Here is a 25637-nt window from a genome sequence, read left to right as displayed (position 1 = left end):
AATGAATGAATGAAGCCTATATAAAATATGATTTAAATAATATTTTTATTTTTGTTATTTTTAAAGACTAGTTAGGTTTTATGAAAATCTATTTTTGTTTCTATTTCAATGTTCTGACCTGGCTGGCAAATTTCCCATCTAATACATTATGTTTTAAATTTAGAACGAAGATTATTACTGGAAAGTTGTTCTTGTAACACCTCTCGTAATCTCGAGTGTAGCGCTAACGGAAAACATTTTATAAGTATTGTGAATGATTCTTAAAATAAAGGCATTTTGGCATAAAAGTATTATTAGACCAGTGCAGATAGCCTTCAAAATAAATAAAAAGTGAAAAAAATTACAGTAGGATGAAACCCATTAGAAAGGCAGGGGAATATGATCAAAATGAAAGGAAAAATAAATTACGGTCGATCTGAGGTCGGGAAGGGGTAGGGGGGGGAGTTTTAAGGGTAAAAAACGGTTTACCTCGATTTCCGGCAAAACTAAAAGTCCTATCGAAGAAAGTTAAATGGCAAAGTTGTAGGTAATAAAAAGATCTAAAACTTTTGTATTTACACATTTTTCACATAACCTCAAAATTGGTGTGAAAAATTCAAAAAACCAAGTTTTTGGTTTTTTATTTTTATCTTTTACAAAAATTTATTTTTTTAAACAAAATTTGGTGAAAACTTACCTTATTATGTCCCAAATATACTGTAATTTATTTGATTAAAAATATTTATGTGTTCGCCTTATTTTGAATTAATATCGAAAAAACACCCTAATTTTCAATCGAAAATTCTGACGTCAAAATTTCAGCTTTTTTCAAAGGGTTGGTGTGCTTTCAGTTCGTTGAAATCTCTACTTTTCTATGGTAAAAAAATATATATATATTACCATAGAAAATCTTCTCAGAAAACGCAAAAAATCGTATGCAGTAACGCCCAGACCTGTCATCCCCTTCCTTACTTCTCTATGAAATACGAAAATTTTAGCCCATCTAAAGGCTAAACTTTTTTTTTAGGTCACTCAGGTATATATAAGTTATCTTAAAATAGTAATAAATAGGCATCTGATTATAATTTAAAGAAGATTCATAGAGAAGTAGGGAAGGGTATGACGGGTCTGGGCGTTACTGCATACGATGTTTTGCATTTTCTGAGAAGATTTTCTATGGTAATATATATATATTTTTTTACCATAGGAAAGTAGAGATTTCAACGAACTGAAAGCACACCAACCCTTTGAAAAAAGCTGAAATTTTGACGTCAGAATTTTCGATTGAAAATTAGGGTGTTTTTTCGATATTAATTCAAAATAAGGCGAACAAATAAATATTTTTAATCAAATAAATTACAGTATATTTGGGACATAATAAGGTAAGTTTTCACCAAATTTCGTTTAAAAAAATAAATTTTTGTAAAAGATAAAAATAAAAAACCAAAAACTTGGTTTTTTGAATTTTTCACACTAATTTTGAGGTTATGTGAAAAATGTGTAAATACAAAAGTTTTAGATCTTTTTATTACCTACAACTTTGCCATTTAACTTTCTTCGATAGGACTTTTAGTTTTGCCGGAAATCGAGGTAAACCGTTTTTTACCCTTAAAACTCCCCCCCCTTCCCCTTCCCGACCTCAGATCGACCGTAATTTATTTTTCCTTTCATTTTGATCATATTCCCCTGCTTTTCTAATGGGTTTCATCCTACTGTAATTTTTTTTGGTTTCAAAAATTATCGGCACTGGTCTATATAGCCACTATAGTGCCTGGTCTATTATGTTTATGAATTTCTGCGAGATCACCTATTCGTAATAGCCTCTCACGACTGTAATTGGGTATAATAGGAGTATGATTCGTGTGACATACATAGCATTTCATACCTTATATCGAAGTAACATTGTTACCTTCCTATTATGGACGACTCTTGAACATGTGAAACTCAACATGGCGACCAAGATTTTAACGCTTCGCCTGCCTATTAAAAGTACCTAATAATTCATTTGTTGTTTAGTTAATATAATTTGTAATTCGTTATCTAGATTAAGTAAGTAATTAGGAAATAAGCATTTTTAACAATTGCCAATAATTGCTCATTAACTTAATCGTTCCCAAAGTTGGTCATTATCCTGTATTTAAACGGAGTTCTATCTTTTCGAATTAGTTCTCTTGTAGATTTCAGAATAGAACGCTGGTTTGTGGTATACGTTCTACCGTTTTGTGGTTATTGTATTGAGAACAAATGTATCTTGATAGCAAAATATTGTATTTCTAATCTCTAATATGGTCTGGAATCAAAGATCGTTTCTATTATGATTTTCCATAGCAAATATGATCAGACTAGTTTTAATATTGTGTATATTTAAGTTCTTAATGGTCCTTTATTGGAATAAATAGTTGATCTTCAAGTAAATATTTCGCATCTGCTTAGTAGCGTTTAAAAGATAGTCATCAGGAATGGATGACGTAAGAAATGTAGTCATTATGAATGCCCTTGGCAGTGTAACGAATATAGAGTTTACTCGGGGTTTTTGGCCATAATTAGATTACCCATTAAACTTTACACTAATAACAAAACGTCTTTTAAAAATTATTAAATCAAACAACAAAACAATATTATAAGTCTATTAAAACGTTTTGTGTAGATATCGTGGCCTCTGTATCTGCATTTTGTTATTCACCGTGGACAATTCAGAAATGAAATAAACTTACTTTATATTAGGTCTGTATTTAAGATTTATAAAATCTAACCACGTGATAAGTTTCCGCTAAGTATGGTACTGAACTAACAATTATTGGGTCATCGACTCCTTGTAATGATGTGTAGACAATGGCAATTCGATAATTCCTTTATCGCGAAATTATTTCGCCAAGGTAACTTTGCTTATCGTACATAAAGTTTTCGTTTATTATTAGTTTTGTTGTTGTAGAACAATAAAGTTTTTTTTTTTATAAAATTCTTGTAATCTCGATCGCATTTACCTGGAATAGTATCATGTTTCTGATTACTTTATCATCACTTTTGTAATTCTATGTAAGCCATTATCGCATGAATCGTAGTCATTTGATAGCGCTCAACGAAGCGAGCGAGCATTTGGAATGGAATTTTTATTTTAAAAGTATCTTCAAAAGTTTGTGATTGTGATAATATGGAGCGAGGGAATAAAGATATGAGAAGTTTAATTAAACTCTTCGAAAAGCGTGAGAAGAGTTCGACTGAAAGCGTGGAGGACGCGGTAAATAATGTACTCATACAGACACCAGTGAAAGAAAATGGTAATGGAAAATGATTGTATGGTTTGCCTAGTATAATTATATTATATTACTTCTTTACTTACTATTATATCGTTTGCTTACTATTATTACATTGAATTTATGACAGCCTGTTGTATGAGGGGGTGCCTTATCTCCAGAATGATCGACTAAATAGTCAAGTTTAAACAGTATATTATTATATAATTCTGTTTGATAATCTTTTCATATATATATATATATACCTGTTTAAATGTTGTATTGAAAATACGCTGGAATTTTCATTATTCTAGTACGCATTTTAAATTCGAAGCGACGACGACGATGGGAAAATATTTTTCCATTTTTGAGGGTTTTCATAATTTAATTTCATAAAACGCCGACCTCACTAATGAAAAATATCACTTATTGTAATTGGGTTGGTTCTTCATTTCATATTATTATTAAAACTTTGTAAAATATTGACTTAAATTCACAAGAGAATAGTAAATGAACTCCATACATTGCGATACAGTATAATTGTATAATTTTTTATTGCTCATCGGATTTATATATGTTATTAAGACACAGTAAGCCAATTTTGCCATAATCATCAGACTCTCCGGAAATAAATAGCGAAGAACGATTACATTTCACAAAAACAATGAAAACGTGCGAATTTTCATAATTTTATTTAAACTGAAACTTAAATATTTGTAAAGTTCTATTTCCTCCTTGTTTTAAGATACAAATATTTCAGGCATCGAGGCATCAGAGGCTGAAAACCCAGCGGCGGATCTTGAGGCTCTTATTGAGCGGTTGGAGCGTGTGACGTCACGTCTGGAACGCTTGCCCTGCTTCAGTGATCCACTACCAAGTCCCAAATCTCAAGTAGCGTCGCCCGTGTGCTTAGTCACACCACCGCAAGTCCTGATCCCAACGGACAATATGAGTATCAACGGTTATCAAGACATACTGCAGGTTTGTAGTTACACATTTTTATCAAGTATATCTTCACCTCGAGAGCAGTGTTGCCATAGTGACGTGATGATCATCAGCGTGATCCCTGAGGTATGTTCGAACCTCGGCTGTGCACCAATGGACTTTCTGTCTATATGCTAATCTAACACTCGCTCGTACGGTGTAGGAAAACATCGTAGTATGTGTTAAAATCCAAATATCGTCGACATGTGTCTGACAGATGGTTGGTCTCCTACGTCTATGAAACAAAAATGATTAAAGGAACGGATGCAAACTGAGGCCTAGACCCATATAGGGTTGTAGCGTCACTGAAATATTATTAAACCATCATTGCGATGTAAATGAGACTCATTTGATAAGTATAATCTTATTCTAATGCTTTTTTTTTTTTTTTTTTTTTTTTTTGGTGTGCGAACTGTCAATACACGACTTCTCCCAAAATACTAATTTTAATTATTTTTAAGTGTTTTTTATTGTTATTACTTGTTATTTATCTCTTATTTATACATAACATAGTGTATTAAGTATATTGTTGCAAAATATTACAGTGATATAGTGATTATAAAGTGTAATAAACGGTGTCAGTAACAGCTGTGTACTAGGTAACGTACTTAATTCGAATCGTTGTCATCCAAATTCGGTAATTTGTATTTCTTTTTCAATACGAATAAATAGTGTAAATAAGTAAATTGAAACAAATAAGTATTTATTACAATACTAATAATCTCGCGAGCTTACATTCACACTGCCCCTGTGTAGGTACCTATTCTATCTTTATCAATCTTTGTTAAGTCAAGTAATTTAAATTATAAACAATGACTACTCGTAGTGCTAAGAGTCGCCAGTTGGAAAGCCAACTCCAACTCGCGCTCCAAGAACTCAAAAAGTACAAGGAGCAGTGTGAACAATTAATTGTTGAAAGGAATGACAACGAAATCGAGACGTTGAAGGTTATTAATAGGAATACTTTACTGAAAACTGAGATGACACAGCTTCACAATCTTTGCTTGGAGGCACAGGAGGAAAGAGACCGTCTTAAAAGACAAACAGGCAACTTTGACCGCTGTGCCATTGAATATGAGGACAATTTAAAAACCATGTCGGAACTTCGGTCTCAACTCTCTTGTGCCTATGAAACAATTGAACAGCTTAAATTAAATATTAACAAATTAGAGTCTTCTCATACACAAAGTCTGTATGAAGAACTGGTCATCCCAAATCTAGGTAAAGACTGTATTAGGTCCACTGCAACAATTGACTTGACAGGTGATGACTCTGTGTCACATACATCAACTCAATTCAATTGTAACAGCAAAAACAAATTAAAGAAATATATTAAATTGAAAAAATTCATTAAAAAAACTAAAAAATTAATAAATGGAAATAATATTTACAAAAATCATATAAACCTATCAAAAAAATATAAAAATGTTTTAAATCAATGTAAAATATTTTCAAGTGAGGTTGAATCAGTAAAGAATAAATATGAAACTGACATTCTCACATTAAATTCTAGGATTACAAGTCTTCATAATTCTCTTGAAGATATGACAGATAAATATAGTTGTGCCCAGCAACAAATAGGGGAGCACATATTGGCCATGGATGAGGTTCTGCTACTGTCTCAATACAATGAACAACGCTTCTTGTCATTTACCAACAATTGCCAGTGTTGTTTTAATGGGACCAATGCGGAGCCTCCATTGTTATCATGTGAGCCCAGTGTGCAGAGTGACAGTTTCATAGAAAAAGTCAGTGTAAATAAGAGTGAAGTTCTGTTATTTAGTGATGATATAGGGAAAAATATTGGTACTAAGTTATATCAGTCCTCCGGCAAAATTGTAACAAATCATTGTATGCCCGGAGCCACCCCTGTAACCATTTTCAACAAAGTCTTGTGTGGAAATTACACAAATAACACAACTTTAATATTGCTTTTTGGGAGAAGGGGAAATGTAGGACAAAATGAATTGTTGTCATTTATTGATAAAGTTAAATCACTTAATGTAGAGAATATTGTCTTGTATACATTTCCTTACATCAAAGGTGCACCAAAGGAAAATAAAATTAGATATAAGTTAAACATGCTGTTGCACAATACTTTGACTACTAATAATATACAATTAAATTGTGACTTAGGTACACTACCTAATTTAATGGATATAAATTGTATATTTAAAAATAAGTATGTATTGACAAAGGATAGGTTCCGCCTACCTAATTATTATTTACAACAGATAGCTACTATGCTATCTTACTTTTTATTTACAACTAAAGCTAAACATTTAGCTTTTCAGACAACTGCTTCTATTGAGCAGATAGCTTTTCAGACAACTGCTTCTATTGAGCAGCTTAGCTTAAAAGAATGTAGTGATACTTGCAGTAGCACTTCATTAAGTATTAATAATTTAAATTAGATAGTGTGACAATAGAGGCAAACTCTAGCAATAATTTAGTACAACTCAGCTCAACGTGTAATATTACTAACAACAACTGTTTAAACTTGATGCATCAAAACATGCAAGGTATGTTGGGCAAAGAATTAGAATTGGAGTTGTTTTTAAAATCAAGTAAAATTGATGTCCTATGCATTACCGAACATTGGCTTAGAGAATGCCAAATCATCTTTAACTTTGATCAGCACCAAGTTGCAAGTTCGTTTTGCAGATTGTCGGCGATTCATGGGGGCTCTTTGATTATTGTTAATAAAAATTTAAAGTATAAAGAGCGTAATGACATCGTGTGTCTGTCTGTAGAACACTCTTTGGAAGTAGCCTGTATAGAGATTGAGAATTGCATTATTTTAAGTGTTTACAGACCACCAAGTGCATCTTACGATTTTTTTGAAGAAAAGTTGGAGGAAATTTTGTGTAAAGTTAGTTTTAAGAACAATAAGTATATTATTGTATGTGGTGACTTCAATATAAATTTATTAGAAAATACCTCCATTAGTAAAAAATTCAATCTGTTATTAAAATCTTACAATCTTGTTAACTTGTTTCTTGAGCCCACTAGAATTACAAGCTCCACTGCTACATGTATAGATAATGTATTTACAGATGCAGAGGCAATGCAAACCTCAATTACAACTGATCTTAGCTCAGATCATTGTGGACAGTTAGTGGCGCTAAAATGTAAAGTGGTGAAACAAGTAAATAAGAGCAGTGTGTTTGTTCCAGTGAATAAAAAGCGAATGGTGAGATTTAGACATAATATAGGTAAACGCCTACCTTTATTACCGGTAGGTACTACCGTTGATACACAATACAACAATCTAAGTGATTGTATTAATAAAGAGTTCAACACCATCTTTACCCCAAAGAAAGTCTCTCATTCGCAGTGTAAATCGTTTAGTGATTGGGCGACAGCGGGAATTTATAAAAGTAGACAACGGTTGTATGACCTTTACGCTGAAAAGTCATACAATCATAATGAAGAATTTATTCTTTATGTTCGAAATTATTCGAAATTATTTAAGAAAGTTTGTTACGCGGCCAAGTCCTTAAATATCAAAAACAAGATTAAAAATAGTACCAATAAAACTAAAATGACTTTGAAGATAATTGATAGTGAAACTGGAAGAGTCAGGGATCGCAATCAAGACATCGAACTATGTGTCGATAACACTAAAATCAAATCTAATGAAGAGATAGCGATTGTTTTTGATAAGTACTTTTCTGACATTCCAATTTCGACTACTAAGTCTCTTCAATCATCTCCCGCCCTCGCTGAATCGCTGCTTAAAGATAATGTAAACGAGTGCAAGGTCAGTTTTTCATTCCGACCCATTGGTGCCGACGATATAGTGAGGATATTTAGAACCATAGATATTAAGAACACTACCGATCTTTGGGGTATTTCTGTAAAAATAATTAGTAGCATAATTGATGTAATTGCTCCCCATCTAGCTATAATTTTCAACAATTGTATTAAAAGTGGCGAGTTTCCCGATCTAATGAAACATAGTAAAGTTATTCCTTTATTTAAAGCAGGTAGTATGTCCGACCCCAGTAACTTTAGACCAATTTCCGTACTACCTACTTGTAGTAAAATATTTGAAAAAATTATATTAAATCAACTGGTAATTCATTTTAACGTAAACAAATTATTACATAATAATCAGTTCGGTTTTACCAAGGGTCGCTCGACAGCCGATGCCGGTGTTGAGTTATATAGATATATAGTTAAGGCTTGGGAGGAGTCGCATGACGCTTTAGGTGTTTTCTGCGACTTATCCAAAGCATTTGATTGTGTCCAACACGAGACCTTAATCGGGAAACTCCGTCACTATGGCATCAAGAATACCGCACTGAATCTTCTGACTTCCTATTTACACGGAAGAACTCAGAAGGTTGAAGTGAATGGTAAGAGGTCCTCTGGGTCGGCAGTAGATATGGGGGTACCACAGGGCTCAATTCTTGGCCCTTTCCTCTTTCTTGTTTATATAAATGATCTACCTTTCATGGTAGAGAGAAAACATCAGATAGTTTTGTTTGCTGATGACACGTCCTTGATTTTTAAAATCAAACGACAACTAACAAATTTTGACGATGTGAACAATGCTCTGTCTTCGATTGTCCATTGGTTTAGTATGAATAACCTTCTACTTAATGCAAAAAAGACAAAATGCATCAAATTTTGTGCAAAAAATGCAAGGGTTATGGATACTAGACCAATTATAAACGGTGAGGAATTGAATCTGGATGATACAACTGTATTTCTCGGAATCACCATGGATTCAAAACTTCAGTGGTCCCCTCATATTAACGGATTGGCGAAGAGACTTAGTTCTGCAGCCTACGCGGTTAAAAAAATTCGCTCACTAACTGATGTCGATACAGCTAGACTTGTTTATTTTAGTTACTTTCATAGCTTAATGACTTATGGCTTATTATTATGGGGTCATGCTGCTGATGTCGAAACTATTTTCATCCTGCAGAAGAGGGCTATTCGTGCAATCTATAATTTAAAATGTAGGGAATCTCTTAGAGATAAATTCAAGGAAGTTAATATACTCACCTTTCCCTCGCAATATATTTATGAAAATATTATGTATGTATACAAAAATAGTGATAAGTTTACTAGAATAGAACATACGCACAATGTTAATACACGGAACAAACGCAGGCTGCAATTTCCCCGTACTAGACTATCTAAAGTTAGTAATTCTTTTTTGGGGAAAGGGATACTCTTCTTTAATAAAATCCCAGAGGCTCTTTTATCACTGCCTTACAATAAATTTAAGAAATGTATTAAAGAAAAGCTGTGTAAAAAGGCTTACTATAAAGTCAACGATTATCTAGTTGATAAAAGGGCCTGGGACTAGTGCTAGACAGGCTACTTCTAATTAATCTGCGATATTTGTTTTAATAAGTGTTGTTTGATGATGTGTGATGTTTTAAAAGAGTACCGAGAGTTTTTTACGCCGGCTTTTTCTCTCGGCCTACCCCCTCTGTCTTCTTTGCCGATGAGTAGGGATGCCTTCAAATTTAATGACGTGGAATAAGTGATACATGTATCTTATGTTCCATAATAAACATATTTTATTTTTTATTTTATTTTATTTTATAAATATTGTAAAAGATGTTTGTAGATTATACATTTGCATAGAATTAAACTTAGCATTTTTGAAAATGTTTTGATAGAAGGTAAATTCATTTTTGATATTAGTAACAGTTTCGCCATAATATAAGTTTTTAGTTTTGCGAATTCGTCTGTGGACAGCGTATGAAAATTTAACAGGGCCTATCTTATATTTACCTAAGTATAAACAGCAATGCAATTCATATTTTAGATTGAATACTTAACACCTATCTATCTGTACCTATAGTCATAGCCAATATCTAACATAATAAAGTAGTAACCCCTAAGAGGCAATTCGAAAGATATAACGGAAAATGAGAGTAATAAAACTGCTATTACTAGTGGCTATTGGGTCCACGATTGACCGTTGTTTGAAATATCAATTTTCTCTTTTGTTCTTGTAAACAAATATAGATATTTTCGATATGTACTATCGTTCTACATTTTGATATTAATAGACAAAAGAAAGGGGAATTTGTTTGGAAAACCTGGATAAAGGTATCTATTCTCTTAATAAAAGTTACTCCGTTAGGCGTAATTATTTCAGCTTTAAGTTACTATTCCCGAAGAAGTAATTGTTTCAATTTTGAAAGATATAAAGGTTTTTTGTTCAATTATTTATAATTCGCTTCGTCCAGAAATCAGCCTGGAGCTTATCTTGATTCTTAAATGAACCCTTTTAATTAATTAGAACACCCTTCATCCTTTGATTAAGTATCGTTAGCTACTAATCAATTCTTATTATTAAATTTAACGATACTTACAACGAATAGAGCACGGTGCAATTTTTTATTGACGATTGAGATGTTTGTAAAAAGATTAGGAAACAACGAACAAATAAATAGACAATTTGGACTTTTAATATAAAGTATTTTAAAAATTGTATTGTTTTCTTACTTAATATGATTATCGTGTTTGTTTAATGCAAATGAAGGCATTTTTAATTAATACAAGAATTAAACTATTGTTTTTCGTGTGGCTGATGGTATAATATTGATATAATGAAATAGAAAACACGCTTAAAATATGTGTACTGTTCCTTAGTCCACGTTCTATACAATACGGATGCTGTTAAAAATGCTAAAGTGCCGGAGACTGCACTCGGGTAGTAATTTCAACAACTTCCGACAGTCTTCGCTGTCTATGTCTAACTAATAAAATCCCATCTAAGCAGAAATGTCTTAAGCCAATACATTTACAAAAAGTACGATGATGATAAATACGTCAAAATGAGTTTTACTTAATCTGTGAATTTTGTTAACAGGGACCCCTGCGGACATACCTTGAGCTGTCCAAAAAAATCGGTGGCGATGTGGCCACTCATGCAAAACTCGTCAACGAGGCATTCCAGTGAGTATTTGAAATTTTATTGCAATACTAGCTGACCCAGCAAACGTCGTTTGTATATTATTTTGTAGGAAACATTTTTTTAGTTCAATAACAATAACTATCTACTATAATAAAAAATAAGGGTTGATCGTAGAGGGGTCGTGACAAGTAAGGGTTGTATGTATTTTTATATGTTGTATCATAAAAAAATAAAAACAAAGTTTCGTCTAAAAAATAAAATTAAAAATTTAGGGGTCCCTTAACATTTAGGGTGATGTAAAATAGATGTTGTTCGATTCTCAGACTTACTGAATAAAAAATTCATAAGAATCGGTCGAACCGTTTCGGACGAGTATGGTAACGAACATTGTGACACGAGAATTTTATATATCAGATATATCTACCTTAGATTTAAAATCATGTCTAACTCTTTACCTAAGACATTTTTTTTATTTTAGTAACAGAAAAAATACTTTATTTTGTACATAAATAACGTTTTATTTGTAATCACACATTCATCAATCAACATGCTGTGCCTTGCAGAACAGATTTGAAAATCTATTACAATTGCAGAGCTCAATATGGCTACATTCAACTAGCCGCCTCTCGGAGCAAACCTTCCCAGGCAGAAGAGATGCAACTACTCTCGCCAACCAGTGAGAAGATCTCCGCTATCCAACAGTTCCGCGAAAAGAACAGGGTGTCTACCTACTTCAACCATCTGTCTGCGATTTCCGAGAGTATACCAGCACTGGGATGGGTCGCCATATCTCCTACTCCGGCACCATACGTCAAGGAGATGAATGACGCTGGCCAGTTTTACACGAACCGTGTTCTCAAGGACTGGAAGGAGAAGGATAAGACCCACATAGAGTGGTGTCGTACATGGGTGCAGCTTTTATCGGATTTGCAGGCCTATGTCAAACAGTACCATACCACAGGTCTTGTTTGGTCTGGTGAGTACTTAATAATAAAATTAACTACTAAATGATATTTATCATTATACAGTGTAAACTCTATATAACGATTCCGAAGGGACTGTGCATTTTATGATGTTATAGAGAGTTGTTGTTAAATGGAGAGAAGAAAAACATTAAGATAATCCGCGATTCCTACTTATTAGTCATGGTCAACAACAGTCTACACGTGCAAGCGATCCCAATTTGTCAACAAAAGAACGAATTTCTTAGAAAGTTCGTATGCATGATGCCGACAGTCGAGTTCATTGCGAGCTAGGATAATAAAGCGACCAAAGATCGTACAACTGTGCGGTTTTTACTAATTTTAGCAACTTAAAAGTACTTTATTATTAAATTGTTGTCGTTATTGAGGATAAGTGTTATGCTAGGTAAAGTGTATCAATGTATGGAATACATGCTAAACCAACCAAAGCAAATTGTTTTTGACGCTTTAGGGAGTTTATCGTTAAATCAAGTGAGGTTACATAGAGTTTATACTGTATATTTTTAACTAAGAAACCCGGCGTACTTCGCCTAACAGTCAATGAATGACGTGTTACAGAGAAGCTGAACTTAATTGATGATTTTATGAAAGTAATACAATGAATACAAAATAAATATTAAGTTCACTACTTTATTAAAAAATTAACAGAAAAAGAAATAAGCGTCTGGCCGCACGCATATTTGAAAATCCTTCTATATATGTCAATCCTTTTTCATTAATGAAATTATTCTACATTTATAAAATGTAAAATACGCCATTATCCAAATATTGTGGATATATCTTGTCGATTCGACATTCGATATTTAAATACGTTCTTTCATTTGAGGGATGAATTTACTGTATCGCAACATTAACGTAATTACGAACCCCATTGACATTTTGTATTTCGGGATGGTGGTAACAAATCAAAAACCATGCAATCGCTCCAGTTCTCGAGTTATAAGTGTTTGAACAGACTGGACTTTGATTTATATATTAAGATTAAAAAGAGCACAAATATAATACATATTATCATATTAAACTGTTGTTATGAGGCAGTGACTAAAACTTGTTTTTTAAAAACTAACAAACTTTATTTATAGTTATGTTTACAATAAACTAACGTTGTAGTTGGAATATGGAATGGAAGTGACTTTGAAAGGATCGGGATTTGATATTTAAAGGTTTGGGTAGGAGTAGGGATCCATTAGGGGAACAAACAATGTCATTAAGTAATTAATTATAACTTATCACTACGTAAACAAATGGTTAAACTTATATAAGGTAAAGAAATAATAATTAGGTAAATAACAATTGAAAGATTAATAATACAGTGGAGACCACATATGTAACACTGTTTAAAATAAAACTTCTCATATAATTAAAATCGTCTTCTTGATCTAAATGTTAACATTTTTAAATAAAACCATTGCGTAATGTGCCGCAAATGTCGTGTTGGGAATTAATTAAAACGCGGTTGAAACGTTTAAAATCTCTTGAAAATTCCCTTGAATGTTTTATGAATAAGCAAAAGTAATTAGCAAAAGACTGTTAAGAACATTTTCACAAATTACTATGCAACTAAAGCGAACTCCGCACGATAAAGTTTTTAATGAATTTTTACAGGTTTGTGAAATACAAACTTTTAAACTAAGCTTCGCGAATGCAAGTGTTGTTTTGTATTTTAATAAGAAAATACTTTGATTAATGTTGTTTACACAAAAAAAGAAAAACAACCTTAATCAAAAACAGTCGGCTTTAAGTTGCCGTCACACAAAAATTTCGCAACAGTGGAAACATTGATTAAACTTGACACAGTGGGCCCATATCTTGTGACAGCTTAACCCATCTTACAATATATGTGTATATTATAGTGTATCCGAATAAAGTAATCATATATTTAAAAAAGTAATAAACAAAAAGAACAAAATAAATGGGATAATGAAACTAAATTAATAAATTTCAGAGTTGCCTTTGGTAAACGCGTTACATCATTATCATTTTTATTCCTTAAATGTTTAAAATGAAATGAAAATTACAACGCCGTTATCCAAATATTCCGTTACATATAGGCAGTGAATAAAAGTAATTAAGAACCGTGACGTGACATTAACCAACAGACTTTACGGTAATATTACAAACTAACAACGTCTAGAAATTTAATTATGCAGTTAAAAATGAATGGTGTTGGGTCGGTCATACAGATTCAAATCCAGGTAGTTCCATAGCCGACGAGCATGGATCGTGAATGTCATAATAGTAGAAGCGAGGGATGTATGTCCCTTTATGTGTATTTATTTCAATTAGGAAAGAAGGCGTGATGATATAAATAAATTAATAGTTAAAAAATCAACATTATTCCTATACTGGTAGAATAATTTTGCTTTTAACGTTACCCTAGAACCATAGGCCCAGTATAGGTTTTTTATACATCAGTAGTTCCGTTGTGATTATTGTGTGAACTGCCGTAACCTAGCAGATAGAACAGATGTATGAGTCTGTCCTTATAAAGTGTCTCCGTTACCTAAACCAATCGACCGATTAGTCGTTCAACTAGTCTAGAGACTGTGGACGAGCGCTCGATGTATGAAAAAAAATATTTACTCGAGAACAAAACATCGTCTCTGTACAAATTAAGTTATCTAGCTGAAATAATATAGTAATATTAAACGTATATTCTGCTGTGAAAGTCAATTGTTGTGCTTCGAAAAATGTACTCTGACACGAAGTAATAGAGTCGCGTCATAAAAATTAACGTTGTATTGTGACTGTGTTGCTGAAAATGCTTATTGTATAGACAAAAATGTATGACCCATCGCAGAATTTGTATGCAAATGTCAAGTAATGTCTTGTCAAGCATAAGTTAATAACCATATAGCTTACGGCTTAGATCGTGTATTTCCTAGCGATATTACCGCTATGGAGTTCAAGTTCGTGTTTTCTGGTTTCACCCTGATGATGTCATTCTCATCTTTTGTTTGTGAGCTAATTGTTAAATTTATTCAGTAAATTGTTAAAATCGTAATTTAAATTAGATTATGTAAGTTTTATAGAGCGTGAGTCACATGGGGAAGGAATTGAGGGCTTTAAATATTTTTTTTCATATAGGAAAGGGTGGAGCCCCACCTCCACCACCACCTGGGGGCCTGCCACCGCCCCCGATGCCCGAGGTTGACTTCTCGAACCTCGCTATTGACGATCGCAGCGCACTTTTCGCCGAAATAAACCGTGGAGAGGGAATCACTAGCAGTATGTTTACTATCTTATTTGCATACAATTTAAATTGGATCAATATCGAGTAATATAAGCAATAACTAGGTTATTATCTAATGACTAGATCGATAGGTCTTAAACAGCTCAAGAAATATTGTTAACCGAGAATAAGAATTTAAAGTAGGGCATACATCGCAGTGTTACAAATAACTATTAAATCAAAACCTATATTATCTGTCTGATCATTCAAAGCGTAACGTAAAGACTATCTAGTTAATTAAAATATGTGAATAATAATAATGGGTTAATATGGTTCTTTATATAAATACAAACTAATATATTATCACTACGTCATTTTAATATTTTCCATTGTTACATTAATGTAATTAATTCTGTAGCCTCATACTAATTTAAACACACGACTAAAATATAATTCGTCATTTGCATTATAATTGTTTGCGAGTTCAAATAAATAGGCTATTTAATATAACTATTTTTGTGCCATATTTGGCTTCCATAATTCGTTTTAGTAATGTATTTTTTGCACTGAAAGTGGTATTGAAATATGCAGAGCGAGTTTCCAACTTTTGAAGGCTAATAACGACGCTGAGAGGAATATTATTCTGCATTGAATTTGAAGCGAAAGCAACTTAAAATAAAAATTTGAATGCATTTAAAAAGAAAATAAATACATATCAAAACCTATACAGTGAGAATTTTTGAATCGCCACCAAGTACACTGTTTAAGGTCGTAGTAAATGGTAAATATAACAATATTTCTTAACAAAATCCATATAATATAGAGACTACCTTGTCCCAAGTAGTAATTTAACCATGTTGTTCAGACCTCCGCAAAGTGACGTCAGAGATGCAGACCCACAAGAATCCCCAGCTGAGAGAGGGCCCTGCGCCTTTCAAAGCTGCGCCCCGAGGCGCCCCAGCCAAGCCGCTGCCTACTCCCGGTGCCGGAGCCCTACCAGACAAACCGCCCGTCTTCGCTCGGGACGGCAAGAAATGGCTCATTGTAAGTATTTTAAATATATATTGAAAAATACCAGTACCCTACAACCTTCTAGGTTTGAGCCTCAAATTTCGTTATCTGTTTAGTAATCATTTGTTTTTTCTAAAAGGTAGGAGAGCCTTATGTGCCTGACACACGCCGTCGATTTTTTTGATCTAAGGCCGGATTACACACGATGTTTTTCTTTACCGAGCGAGTGATAAATGCGCACATAGACAGTCTATTGGTGCACCGCCGCGGAATCTAGCCTACAGGATGACGTATATCCGATGAAAATTACATTCAGATATTGAATATCATAGAATTATAATAAAATATGTTCAACAACTTAACTATAGGCTAAAAATAGGGCTAGCTACTTGAAACATTATAAAATTGGAATTCTAATTTACAAAGAACTCGCTTAAGACTGGCGTAAGTAAAGCCTGAGCTAAGTTTAAAAAAAATGGCTCTTCTTACTCTTAGGTCTGGGCCTCAGAGATCTGTACCTATGAATATATTACATTCGTACTATAGGCTGAAAATATGTAGTTATTTAGGGTCTTTGTCAAGAGACAGAATTTAAATGAACCAACCAAGGCTCATGGTACCTATGGTTATGAATAAGAAAGACTGTTAAAATCCTTAATTTAGGAAGGATGGTAGCAAGTCGATGGCAAAATAATTAGTAAAATTAAACCTGTGTCAAATAATCGTGGCAATTTAAACTTATCCTTGCGAGACTGGTATACTTCTTATTATATCGTCAGAATCGGGGGTTATTTGCAGTTTTGATAAAGAAATTACAAAGCGAACTATGTCTGAAGTGTATACGAAGAATTGGGCTGAAATTTATTAGGCGTACTGAGATTTAGTTGAATGACTTGCGACTCTCATCACTGAGTTCGAAACTTCCAGAACGAAAATGTTGGAACCAAAAATGCTGTATTTTCTTTTGCGACACCGCCGCCATAAACATCATTAATACTTCGAGTTATTTCTGCAGCACTGGTGCCGCGATATTTCATGTTTTCCATATAAATCTCTCTTTAATCGGCAGCTGATGTCTGAGCGGCCTATAAACGCGGATTTTATAAATAGCGTGACGCAGAGAAAATAAATTAAAACGGGAAAATGAAATGAGTTTTTCAAAAAACAAATGCGCGAGTAAATAGCAGTAAAAAATTAATTTGGAATTCCTAACCAAATAGGACATATTTGAGATCAAAGTGGCCAGTAGGTACGACAAAACGTCAATTTCATGTAAGGACCTAATACTTTGTAAAGAGCATCTAAGCGGAAAAAACGGTCGAGATGAAGAAAACAAAAAGCTGATATTACGTAAAATACAAAGAACATTTTCTCGAGCTTCATTCTCAATCGTGAAGTGGGATAAGACCCGATGTACGTTTAAAATGTAATTATTTCCTGTATACCGTAGAGAATTAAAAATTATTATTACAGAATGTTGACTAAGAAAGCAATGCAATAAACAATTTGTAATACCGAAATTTTACATTATGTAAGACGTATAATCTTAATATTATAAACGCGAAAGCGAGCCCGTTAATTTCTACCTTAACAATGGAGGAAATTTCTTCGTTTGAAGAAAGTACCTAACCTCTTTATGTGCGGTTGGGGCCGATATACATAAACATATTTTAAATAAATATAATTTTAATAAAAAAAATGTATTGCAGATATTGTTGTTCAGTACATACATATATATATACTGAACAACAACGTAATATATATATATCTGTTTGTTATCAAGCTTAACTAGGTAACCAACATCTCACGTACGTACACAAATATGACAAACATTTACTGATTTAACACGTAAAATTGTTAATTTAAATTCCGTTGCCATTTTATTGCAACTGTAACTGTACACTCTGGCATTGGAGGTAATTTGTCGTTATGAATAAACGATTTATAACTACTGTACTGTTGGAGAGTTTTGCAGAATAAACCTCATTCTTTCAATATTAAACAAGTGTCGCGAGTTTTTGGTTTTGCCTCATGTATCTAATTCCTTGTATAAATCGATTACAATTAATATTTTACACGAACCCCAGAGATTATAGAATCTGCCTAAGGCGTTGTTTTATACCCTGACGTAAGTCCTTACATTATTGAGTGCGTATATAGGGTTGAGCTATGTTCGTTGTTGTCGGGTGTGTTTATTAAAAAAGTATTTGATGCGTAACGGGGAATATATCCAAATAAGGGCTTCCAAAAAGCTTGACATTTTATGCTAAAGTATCGCTGTAAAGGGTAAAGAGTCTTCTGTAACTTATTTATCCATATATATATACATATCCATATCCATAAGATACTGGGTTCGAATATAGAGAAAAAAATTAGAACTCATTTTCCAGCTACATACATACCCCACTTAGGGAACTGTATAATTTTCTTTACAATACTATGAAGACAAATATCCCCGTCAATATATTTCAAGTTTCTTGGCTAAGGAACTAAGGACTGGCATTATTAGAAAGTTGTGGACACAATATCCATGAATTTATTGGCTGTAGTCCCTCGGGGAACTCATATCAAATTCAAAGGGACGTAGTTTTTCTCTTTATAAAACAAAGATGGATAAAACTTTGTTGAAATCTTGGCTTTTTGGAACTTTGGCCTCAAAATAAACACGCTCCGACAGCCCGCATTAAATAAATTGAATCTTATATACTAAGACTACTACTATATGTACTTATATCTTAATAATATAGTATGTTTTTAGAATCTTAGAATTTACCGTGTTAGTAAACTTAAGGATTAAAATCATAAGCGTGGAACGATATATAAGTGCAATAACGTGTACGTGTAACGTGAATTAAATAAAATATTTTGTGCTTGTTATAATTTATATATACATATTTAATATTTGGTTGTGCATTGAATTATAATCAAAAATAACGATGCAACTCAGCTGCCAAATTTTATACCTTTATCATTGATATATAAAAAACCCAAGATGCACAGTCTCGAATAAAAGTAACGCTCGAAAGTGTCCCGAAACACTATTTCTGTCATTTTCTATAACAGTATATGTTACAAGCATATATTATTGCAAAATCAACCTTACGCGAATTGCTTAAAGTTGTTATTACAACGCAGTGTATACGTACTTAAAGCAATAAAATTTTACGACCGACCGTGGTCGGTAGGACAAGGTATTGAGTGGAGTCGAACATGACTTTTTTATTTACAACTATTTAACATAATTTTAAATTTATCCGACTTTTCGGGTGCTTTACAGCGTGCGTGGTCACGGTGACTAAAGACAAAAGGTGTTGGATGTTAAATAGTTGGAAATTTATAATAATACATAACTTTAATCCGGTTAAAAAGTTTTTTCTTTAAATTAAAAAATAATTTGTTAGTAAATATATTTGTCAAAAACTACACACAAAAAAGTTCAAAAGTACATAAATTTATTTATAAAAAAAACACAAATAAATAACATCGACTCCACGTATTAGACGCGAGACTATTTGAAATGAGTGCACAATTTAGAATGTTGCGCTCATTTTTTGAGGACGTTTTTTAGACGTTGATTGTGCATCTTGGGTTTTTTATATATCAATGACCTTTATCTAAGCTCTGATTCTTGAAAACAAGACCGCGCAACCGATCAATAATTCGATAACCTTCCGATTTGGTAAGTAAGTAACCGTTAACTCTTAATGAATGCCTAAGCACGACTGCTAAAAATCATTTCTATTAGGTTTCGTATACTTTAATACTGTATATTAATAATCCGGTTTAATATTCATAACGGTAACCAAGACTTCATCATGAAATAAACACAAATGTTTGTATACATTTGTACCTTTATTTGTAAAATTTAGTTATTTGTAAAACGGAATACGATTCTCTGACGAAAAAATTTGGCGCCACAACCCTCACCTAACCTTCGCCTTAGATTTTTATATTTGTTTACGTTTTTATCTGTTTTTTAATAGGTCAGATTTCTGGTCGTGTCTGGATAATCCGTAGATTTTTGGTTCTAAGGCCAAGATGTTCTAAGACTACGCGCGAGCTTCGTAAAAAAAAATCTTTTGGAATTTTAACAATTCATTTTGTGAGTCGATGCAGCATTAATAAGTTGTTGCTGATTTACCTATTTGACCCAATTAAGCGCCTACGTTTGATACGTATTATCAAGATATTGATTATCTGTGGTAAAGAAATCAATTAAAAAATAGTAGCCCGCCAAAGAGAGCACTCAACAAAGTTCCATAAAATAGGGAATCGTCTATAAATTACAAAGTCAAAATAAACCCACAGTTTTGCATTTAACTGAACATTGGAATAAATTATTGAACTCATCTCGCCGAGTGTTTAGTGGGGTAAAATGATTTTTTCGTAAAAATTACTTCGCGTCGGCAATGGCTGTATAATGAAACTCGAAATTTTAATAACAGCAAATTATTAATATATTTAATCTGAGACTTATTCATTTATAAAAATAGGTTGTGGTTTAAAATTGTTTTTACTCGGGAACTGTGGCAAAAATTATTATGATATAGATTATTAATTATTATATATATTGTGATTTGTTCCGCTATTTATCGTATCTCCGGGCTACATATGTACATAAGCGCATTTTCATTTATATATAATAATTCTTTGTTATTTTAATTGCTTGTATTAACAACGTCTGATTTGTTAGAAGGCAGGGAAGTAAGAATGTAAATGTAATGTTGGTCAACGCTATTTCTAAGCCCATCACAAACGCGATTCGATCTGTCCGTTTGACCAATCACAAAGTTTTGTGTTTATTTATACGCCCCCTTTATACATCAAAATGTACAAATATAATATTAAAAAAATACAGAATAGAAGTATAACATTTATACACAACAACGAATTGGTAACTAATACATTCCATAAAATAGAGATTATATTCTCACTGCTAATTAACTAAGAGATAATTACAATATGATATTGTTACAGGAATACCAAAAGGGTAACTCCAACTTGGTTGTGGAGAACGCAGACATGAACAACATGGTGTACATGTTCAGATGTCGTGATTCGGCGCTTACTGTACGCGGCAAGGTGAACGGTGTGATCCTAGACTCTTGCACCAAGTGTGCGGTGGTCTTTGACAACCTGGTCTCCAGCATCGAATTTGTCAACTGTCAATCTGTTCAGATGCAGGTATGTGGAATGACAGCTTTACAGTTAAATGTATCTGTTAACGTAAAATTGTAAAAACCGTTAGATTGTAATCTATCGGTTATCGGTTATCGGTATGCGGTAGATTGTACTACACTAACTTAGTTATCATTCAAACTTCTTTGGTCAATTACAGATTAATTTTACTTCCCAACAATTTCATATAACTACCGAATAATAATACGTTAAATTGCAAGCAGTATGTTGAGTTGACAATCTTTCGACAGTTTACAATCTCGCGAGATAGATTACAATCTAACGGTTTTTACAATTTTACGGTGACATATCTACCAAACTTGACAAAATATAAAAAGTTAGTTCCGTGAAAATCTGCGTTAAAAAATCTTTTTGCGCGTAGCCACAGTATCATTTCAATACCAGGAAATGAAGTAATTGTAATTATATTATTAGATAAAAATTGAAACTTACAACAAACATATATATTACATATATATAACACTGAAACATAATTTTAATACTTTAATAGGTTTTTCTTTTACCAAATCGTTGAGTGAAATGATTACGTTATTTAATGTTAAGTTTTTAGAGGGTCATTATTATTAAATAAATATAAAGAATATACAAAATGGTCAAATTAACCATAAATAATAGTAGTTATAAGAAACAACGTCGAACAGTTGGAATCAAAACATATGTTAACAAAGAAGATTAAATTAAAAGAAAGTAATGCTCGTAAAAGATGCTTTTACGGTTTGAGGTTTACCTTTCGCAAAATGAACAATATTACGAGTTCATTGGGCCAATTTTCCTAGCGTGGCTTATGAGGATCCGGAATGTAGCTCAACCGGTATTTTGTACACGAAATTAGACAGCAAAAACATTAATTAACTTGCTTATTAGTAGAAGTTACTCTACATGGAAAGGTACGATATATATTTTTTACAACACAACTTCAGCATGTTAGTTTCTTACGTCGACCAATACGTCATATCAAATGAGTAAATATTATTAAAAGTATATATTTGTACGTTCATTATTAACCATATTGTAAAAAAAAACATATACACTAATTAATGAGTAGTTTCGAAAGTGTACTTGCAAGCTTTCCGCGGTTAGCAATTGGTCCGCCTGCACGTTTGCCTAACTCTCATTACAAGAGTAACATCGCTGTATTTTAATAAACAGACAACTACACTACTTACAATGCTATACAACATTTTACCTGAAATCATTTATTAGGCGTGCTCCAAGAACTTGTCTCTATACTTTTTTAGTAAGACAACACTAGATGGATAGTTGATTAATAAAAAATTGTTCATCGTAATGTTTATTTAAATTAAAATTCCTACATTGCAACAAGATCGCGACAATCCCCATCTTCGCTCGCCTCGCTCCTTATTTCCTCTATCGCCATTTGACTCGGCGTTTCCTCAGGAAGTGCAACTAAATAACCAGGTCCGGTTAGTTTAGAATCTGTCATTATCTGTGGATATTTGTCATTCAAATCTTCTTGCTCGTAAGATTCCTTTGATACTGCTGTGTCATAATCCTGTGTTTAATAATTCGACAATGTAAGTGCGCTTAGTGGGTTTAAGATAAAAAATATACTACTGTAATTAAAAATACTTACATCATAATCGCAGCGACTCATGCTTCGTTGATGCAAATAGGCATTGTGTGCCCAACTCAAACTATACTCGTCAGGCCCATTATCATTATTATTACTATTTCGGAAATCACTATCCGAGTCTGAGAAGTCTCTATAATTCGCTTGAGAACCGTCGCCCATTGCCTCCTGGGGTGTCATAAAACATTGCTGGTTCATACTCAGTAGCGTCAACTTGCTGTTTATCACCATGTTTAAGGATGTTTGCCAGTCCTCTAGCAGCTTTTTTACGTTGTCAATCTGCAAATAATACGATTGTGACAATGACGATGTGAAGACGTAGAGTTTAAGGGATCAGAACTATATTTGGACACATCTCACCTTTTTCTTTAGGATTGCTATTCTATTAGCCCTTCGTAGTCGAGTCTGTTTGATGTAATGTTTAAGATATGCGACCTTATACACGTTGGTCACTTTTACAATCTTGATGGTACAGTCTTGCGTGCTTTCCGATTCACTTATTGTGGAGTATATGCTGTTCTCTTGAGTAGCTAGGTCGTCCGAGCTGTCGCCGGGTTTGAGCTTCTCACATTCTACAATCTGATCGCTCTCTAATCCTTTGAGCATTTTTAATAGCGATTCACAATCTGTAAAAACAAAAATCTATCGGATGGAATTGTATATACTGTTTTGTTCTTTTTTTAAAGTATGTGCCAAATAACGGTGTAAATCAATATTTTTCACAATATAATCAGTTCTTAACTTTACTACGTGAGTCTAAGTGAGTTCTCACCTACTGCCGAACACTGTGCCGTAATCTCTGAGTTGTACTCCATGATGTTACCAGTGTTGATAGTGTGTCGTATCTCATCATCGGACTGAATGAGGCTGCGCACTTGGGCCCGGCCTTTTCGAAGTCGGGAGGTACTTTTATTTAACTCTTCTATTCTCTCTGCGTATTCTGTCTCTTGTATACTCATCTTTGTGTTGACTATTTGTATCTAGGAAAAATATTATGTTGGTTGATTGTTTAATAGATAAAGAAAATAATAAATATTTATTTAACCGTAATCTTAAAGTTTGTGATAAGCATTAAATTTCACCTGAAGTTGAATGTCTTCAATTTCGTTTTGTTGCTGTCTTGATATTTCTTGTGATTTTCTGTTAATTTGTTTTATATACTTATGCATAAAGATTCCTGTTGGAGCGAATTTGAAGAAAAAAACTGCCTGTAACCATTTCATTTATCTTATTAGCGAATTTAAAACACTTATTAAAATAAAATCAAATTTATAATACGTTTGGAGATAAAAGTTGGTTATTATGATAAAATAATATAATAAAGTAGGAAAATGTTAAGTACTGCCGGCATTAGATTGACTAACCGTATTGAAAAGGGATAGCCGAGTATATATTGTGTAAATAATACTTATAATATATTGGAAAAACAGGATTGCGTATTTATTGATAACGAGATCCCAGTAATAGTGAATTGATGCTGTATTCACTAATTCTTCTTTATTAGTGAAGAGCATTTCACTATCTCGATCCATTTGCAATTTCACCAGTTAATAAATAATCATTAGAAATAAAAATATTATTGTATCAAAAATTACGGGCTAAAATGACAGATGTCTTCTGTTTGGCAAGTTCTAGTTTTAAACCTGAAAGGAGTTTATAGATGCATTAGATATTAGGGAAAATACGTGTTAACTATTATTCTACAGTATATTTTAATAGGCGGCGCTTTCAGTGCTTTTTTGTGTGATTTTGAGTCGAGACTTTTCTGAATCTGGACTCTGACTCTTAGGCTAGTATTCTAGAACGTCGTTGAAACTTAAATTTAGTTTCAAGAGCTGTCAAACCATTTTTTGTATGAATTTTGGTATATTTGTGACTTGAAATGCGAATAAGATTATAGAGCTTTGAGTTGCAGTCATCTGTCAATCAAACAAAAAGTTTTATTTAAAGAAGCTCATTGTGAAACTCACGAACTGGAAAAACAATTCTATGCAGTGCCCTTGTAAATCTAGCTTTTTTTTATCTAAAGCCTTTGTGGATCGATTTTTACCATCAGGTCGATTTTTTGCCCTAAAATAATACTATTAAAAGTATATATTTAATTAAGTAATATACTTAATTAATGAAAGTGTAATATGTTTTCCATTCAATAAGTCAGGCCTTATTCTTCTGATATGCAAAAGATCGTAATCAACATGTCTTATGGTATTTACATTACAAAATTAACATAAAGTATTTTAGTTTAATAAGTACTATTCTAAGGTGAATTAATTGGATTCTCACGCGCTTATATAGACATTACAGAATCTGATTGAATAATCTTCTAAACGCAAAAAAAGTATAAATTAGGTTTAATGTCACAAAATCCTAAAAAATATTCAACATAACCTAAATGGGTCTTCAGTCATTTTTATTAGGCGTTTGTCATCGATATTTTGGTTCAAGACATTTTTTTCCCGCGATGTTTTGATTTCACTAGAGGAAGGACTAATTGCGCATATAAAAAGAAAATTTCAATGGCGATTTTAACTCTCGACTTCAGGGATGAGGCAAAACCCTAACTTGAGTCTAATTGTATATTCATGAGTTATGTTTA

General features: G+C 32.8%; 2 protein-coding genes across 5 annotated transcripts in view; one reads left to right on the top strand and one right to left on the bottom strand.

The window, feature by feature from the left end:
• LOC125048553 (adenylyl cyclase-associated protein 1) overlaps window positions 1-25637 on the top strand; it is a 31758-nt gene that overhangs the window by 5189 nt on the left and 932 nt on the right. For all 3 annotated transcript variants that reach the window (XM_047647394.1, XM_047647314.1, XM_047647476.1), the window contains exons 2-7: window positions 3973-4193; window positions 11041-11126; window positions 11679-12061; window positions 15156-15296; window positions 16106-16284; window positions 21229-21435. In XM_047647394.1, coding sequence (XP_047503350.1) covers window positions 4161-4193; window positions 11041-11126; window positions 11679-12061; window positions 15156-15296; window positions 16106-16284; window positions 21229-21435 — 1029 coding nt within the window. In that variant the 5' untranslated portion in view covers window positions 3973-4160. The remainder of the gene's footprint in view (window positions 1-3972; window positions 4194-11040; window positions 11127-11678; window positions 12062-15155; window positions 15297-16105; window positions 16285-21228; window positions 21436-25637) is intronic.
• LOC125048721 lies at window positions 22729-25257 on the bottom strand. Of its 2 annotated transcripts, XM_047647601.1 has the most exons (6): window positions 24406-25257; window positions 24124-24249; window positions 23814-24021; window positions 23402-23667; window positions 23045-23320; window positions 22729-22963 (listed from the first exon to the last, which is right to left on the bottom strand). In XM_047647601.1, the coding sequence occupies exons 1-6, from the start codon at window positions 24571-24573 to the stop codon at window positions 22760-22762; spliced, it is 1248 nt and encodes a 415-aa protein (XP_047503557.1). In that variant the 5' UTR covers window positions 24574-25257; the 3' UTR covers window positions 22729-22759. The 2 variants fall into 2 exon arrangements, with proteins under 2 accessions (XP_047503557.1, XP_047503639.1); XM_047647683.1 differs by lacking the exons at window positions 23814-24021; window positions 24124-24249; window positions 24406-25257 and having other exon boundaries at window positions 23402-23782.

The sequence above is a fragment of the Pieris napi genome, chromosome 1 (assembly GCF_905475465.1).
Source record: "Pieris napi chromosome 1, ilPieNapi1.2, whole genome shotgun sequence".
Lineage (NCBI taxonomy): Eukaryota > Metazoa > Arthropoda > Insecta > Lepidoptera > Pieridae > Pieris > Pieris napi.
The sequence above is the reverse complement of the archived record's forward strand: the minus strand, read 5'-3'. Positions and strand labels throughout refer to the sequence as shown.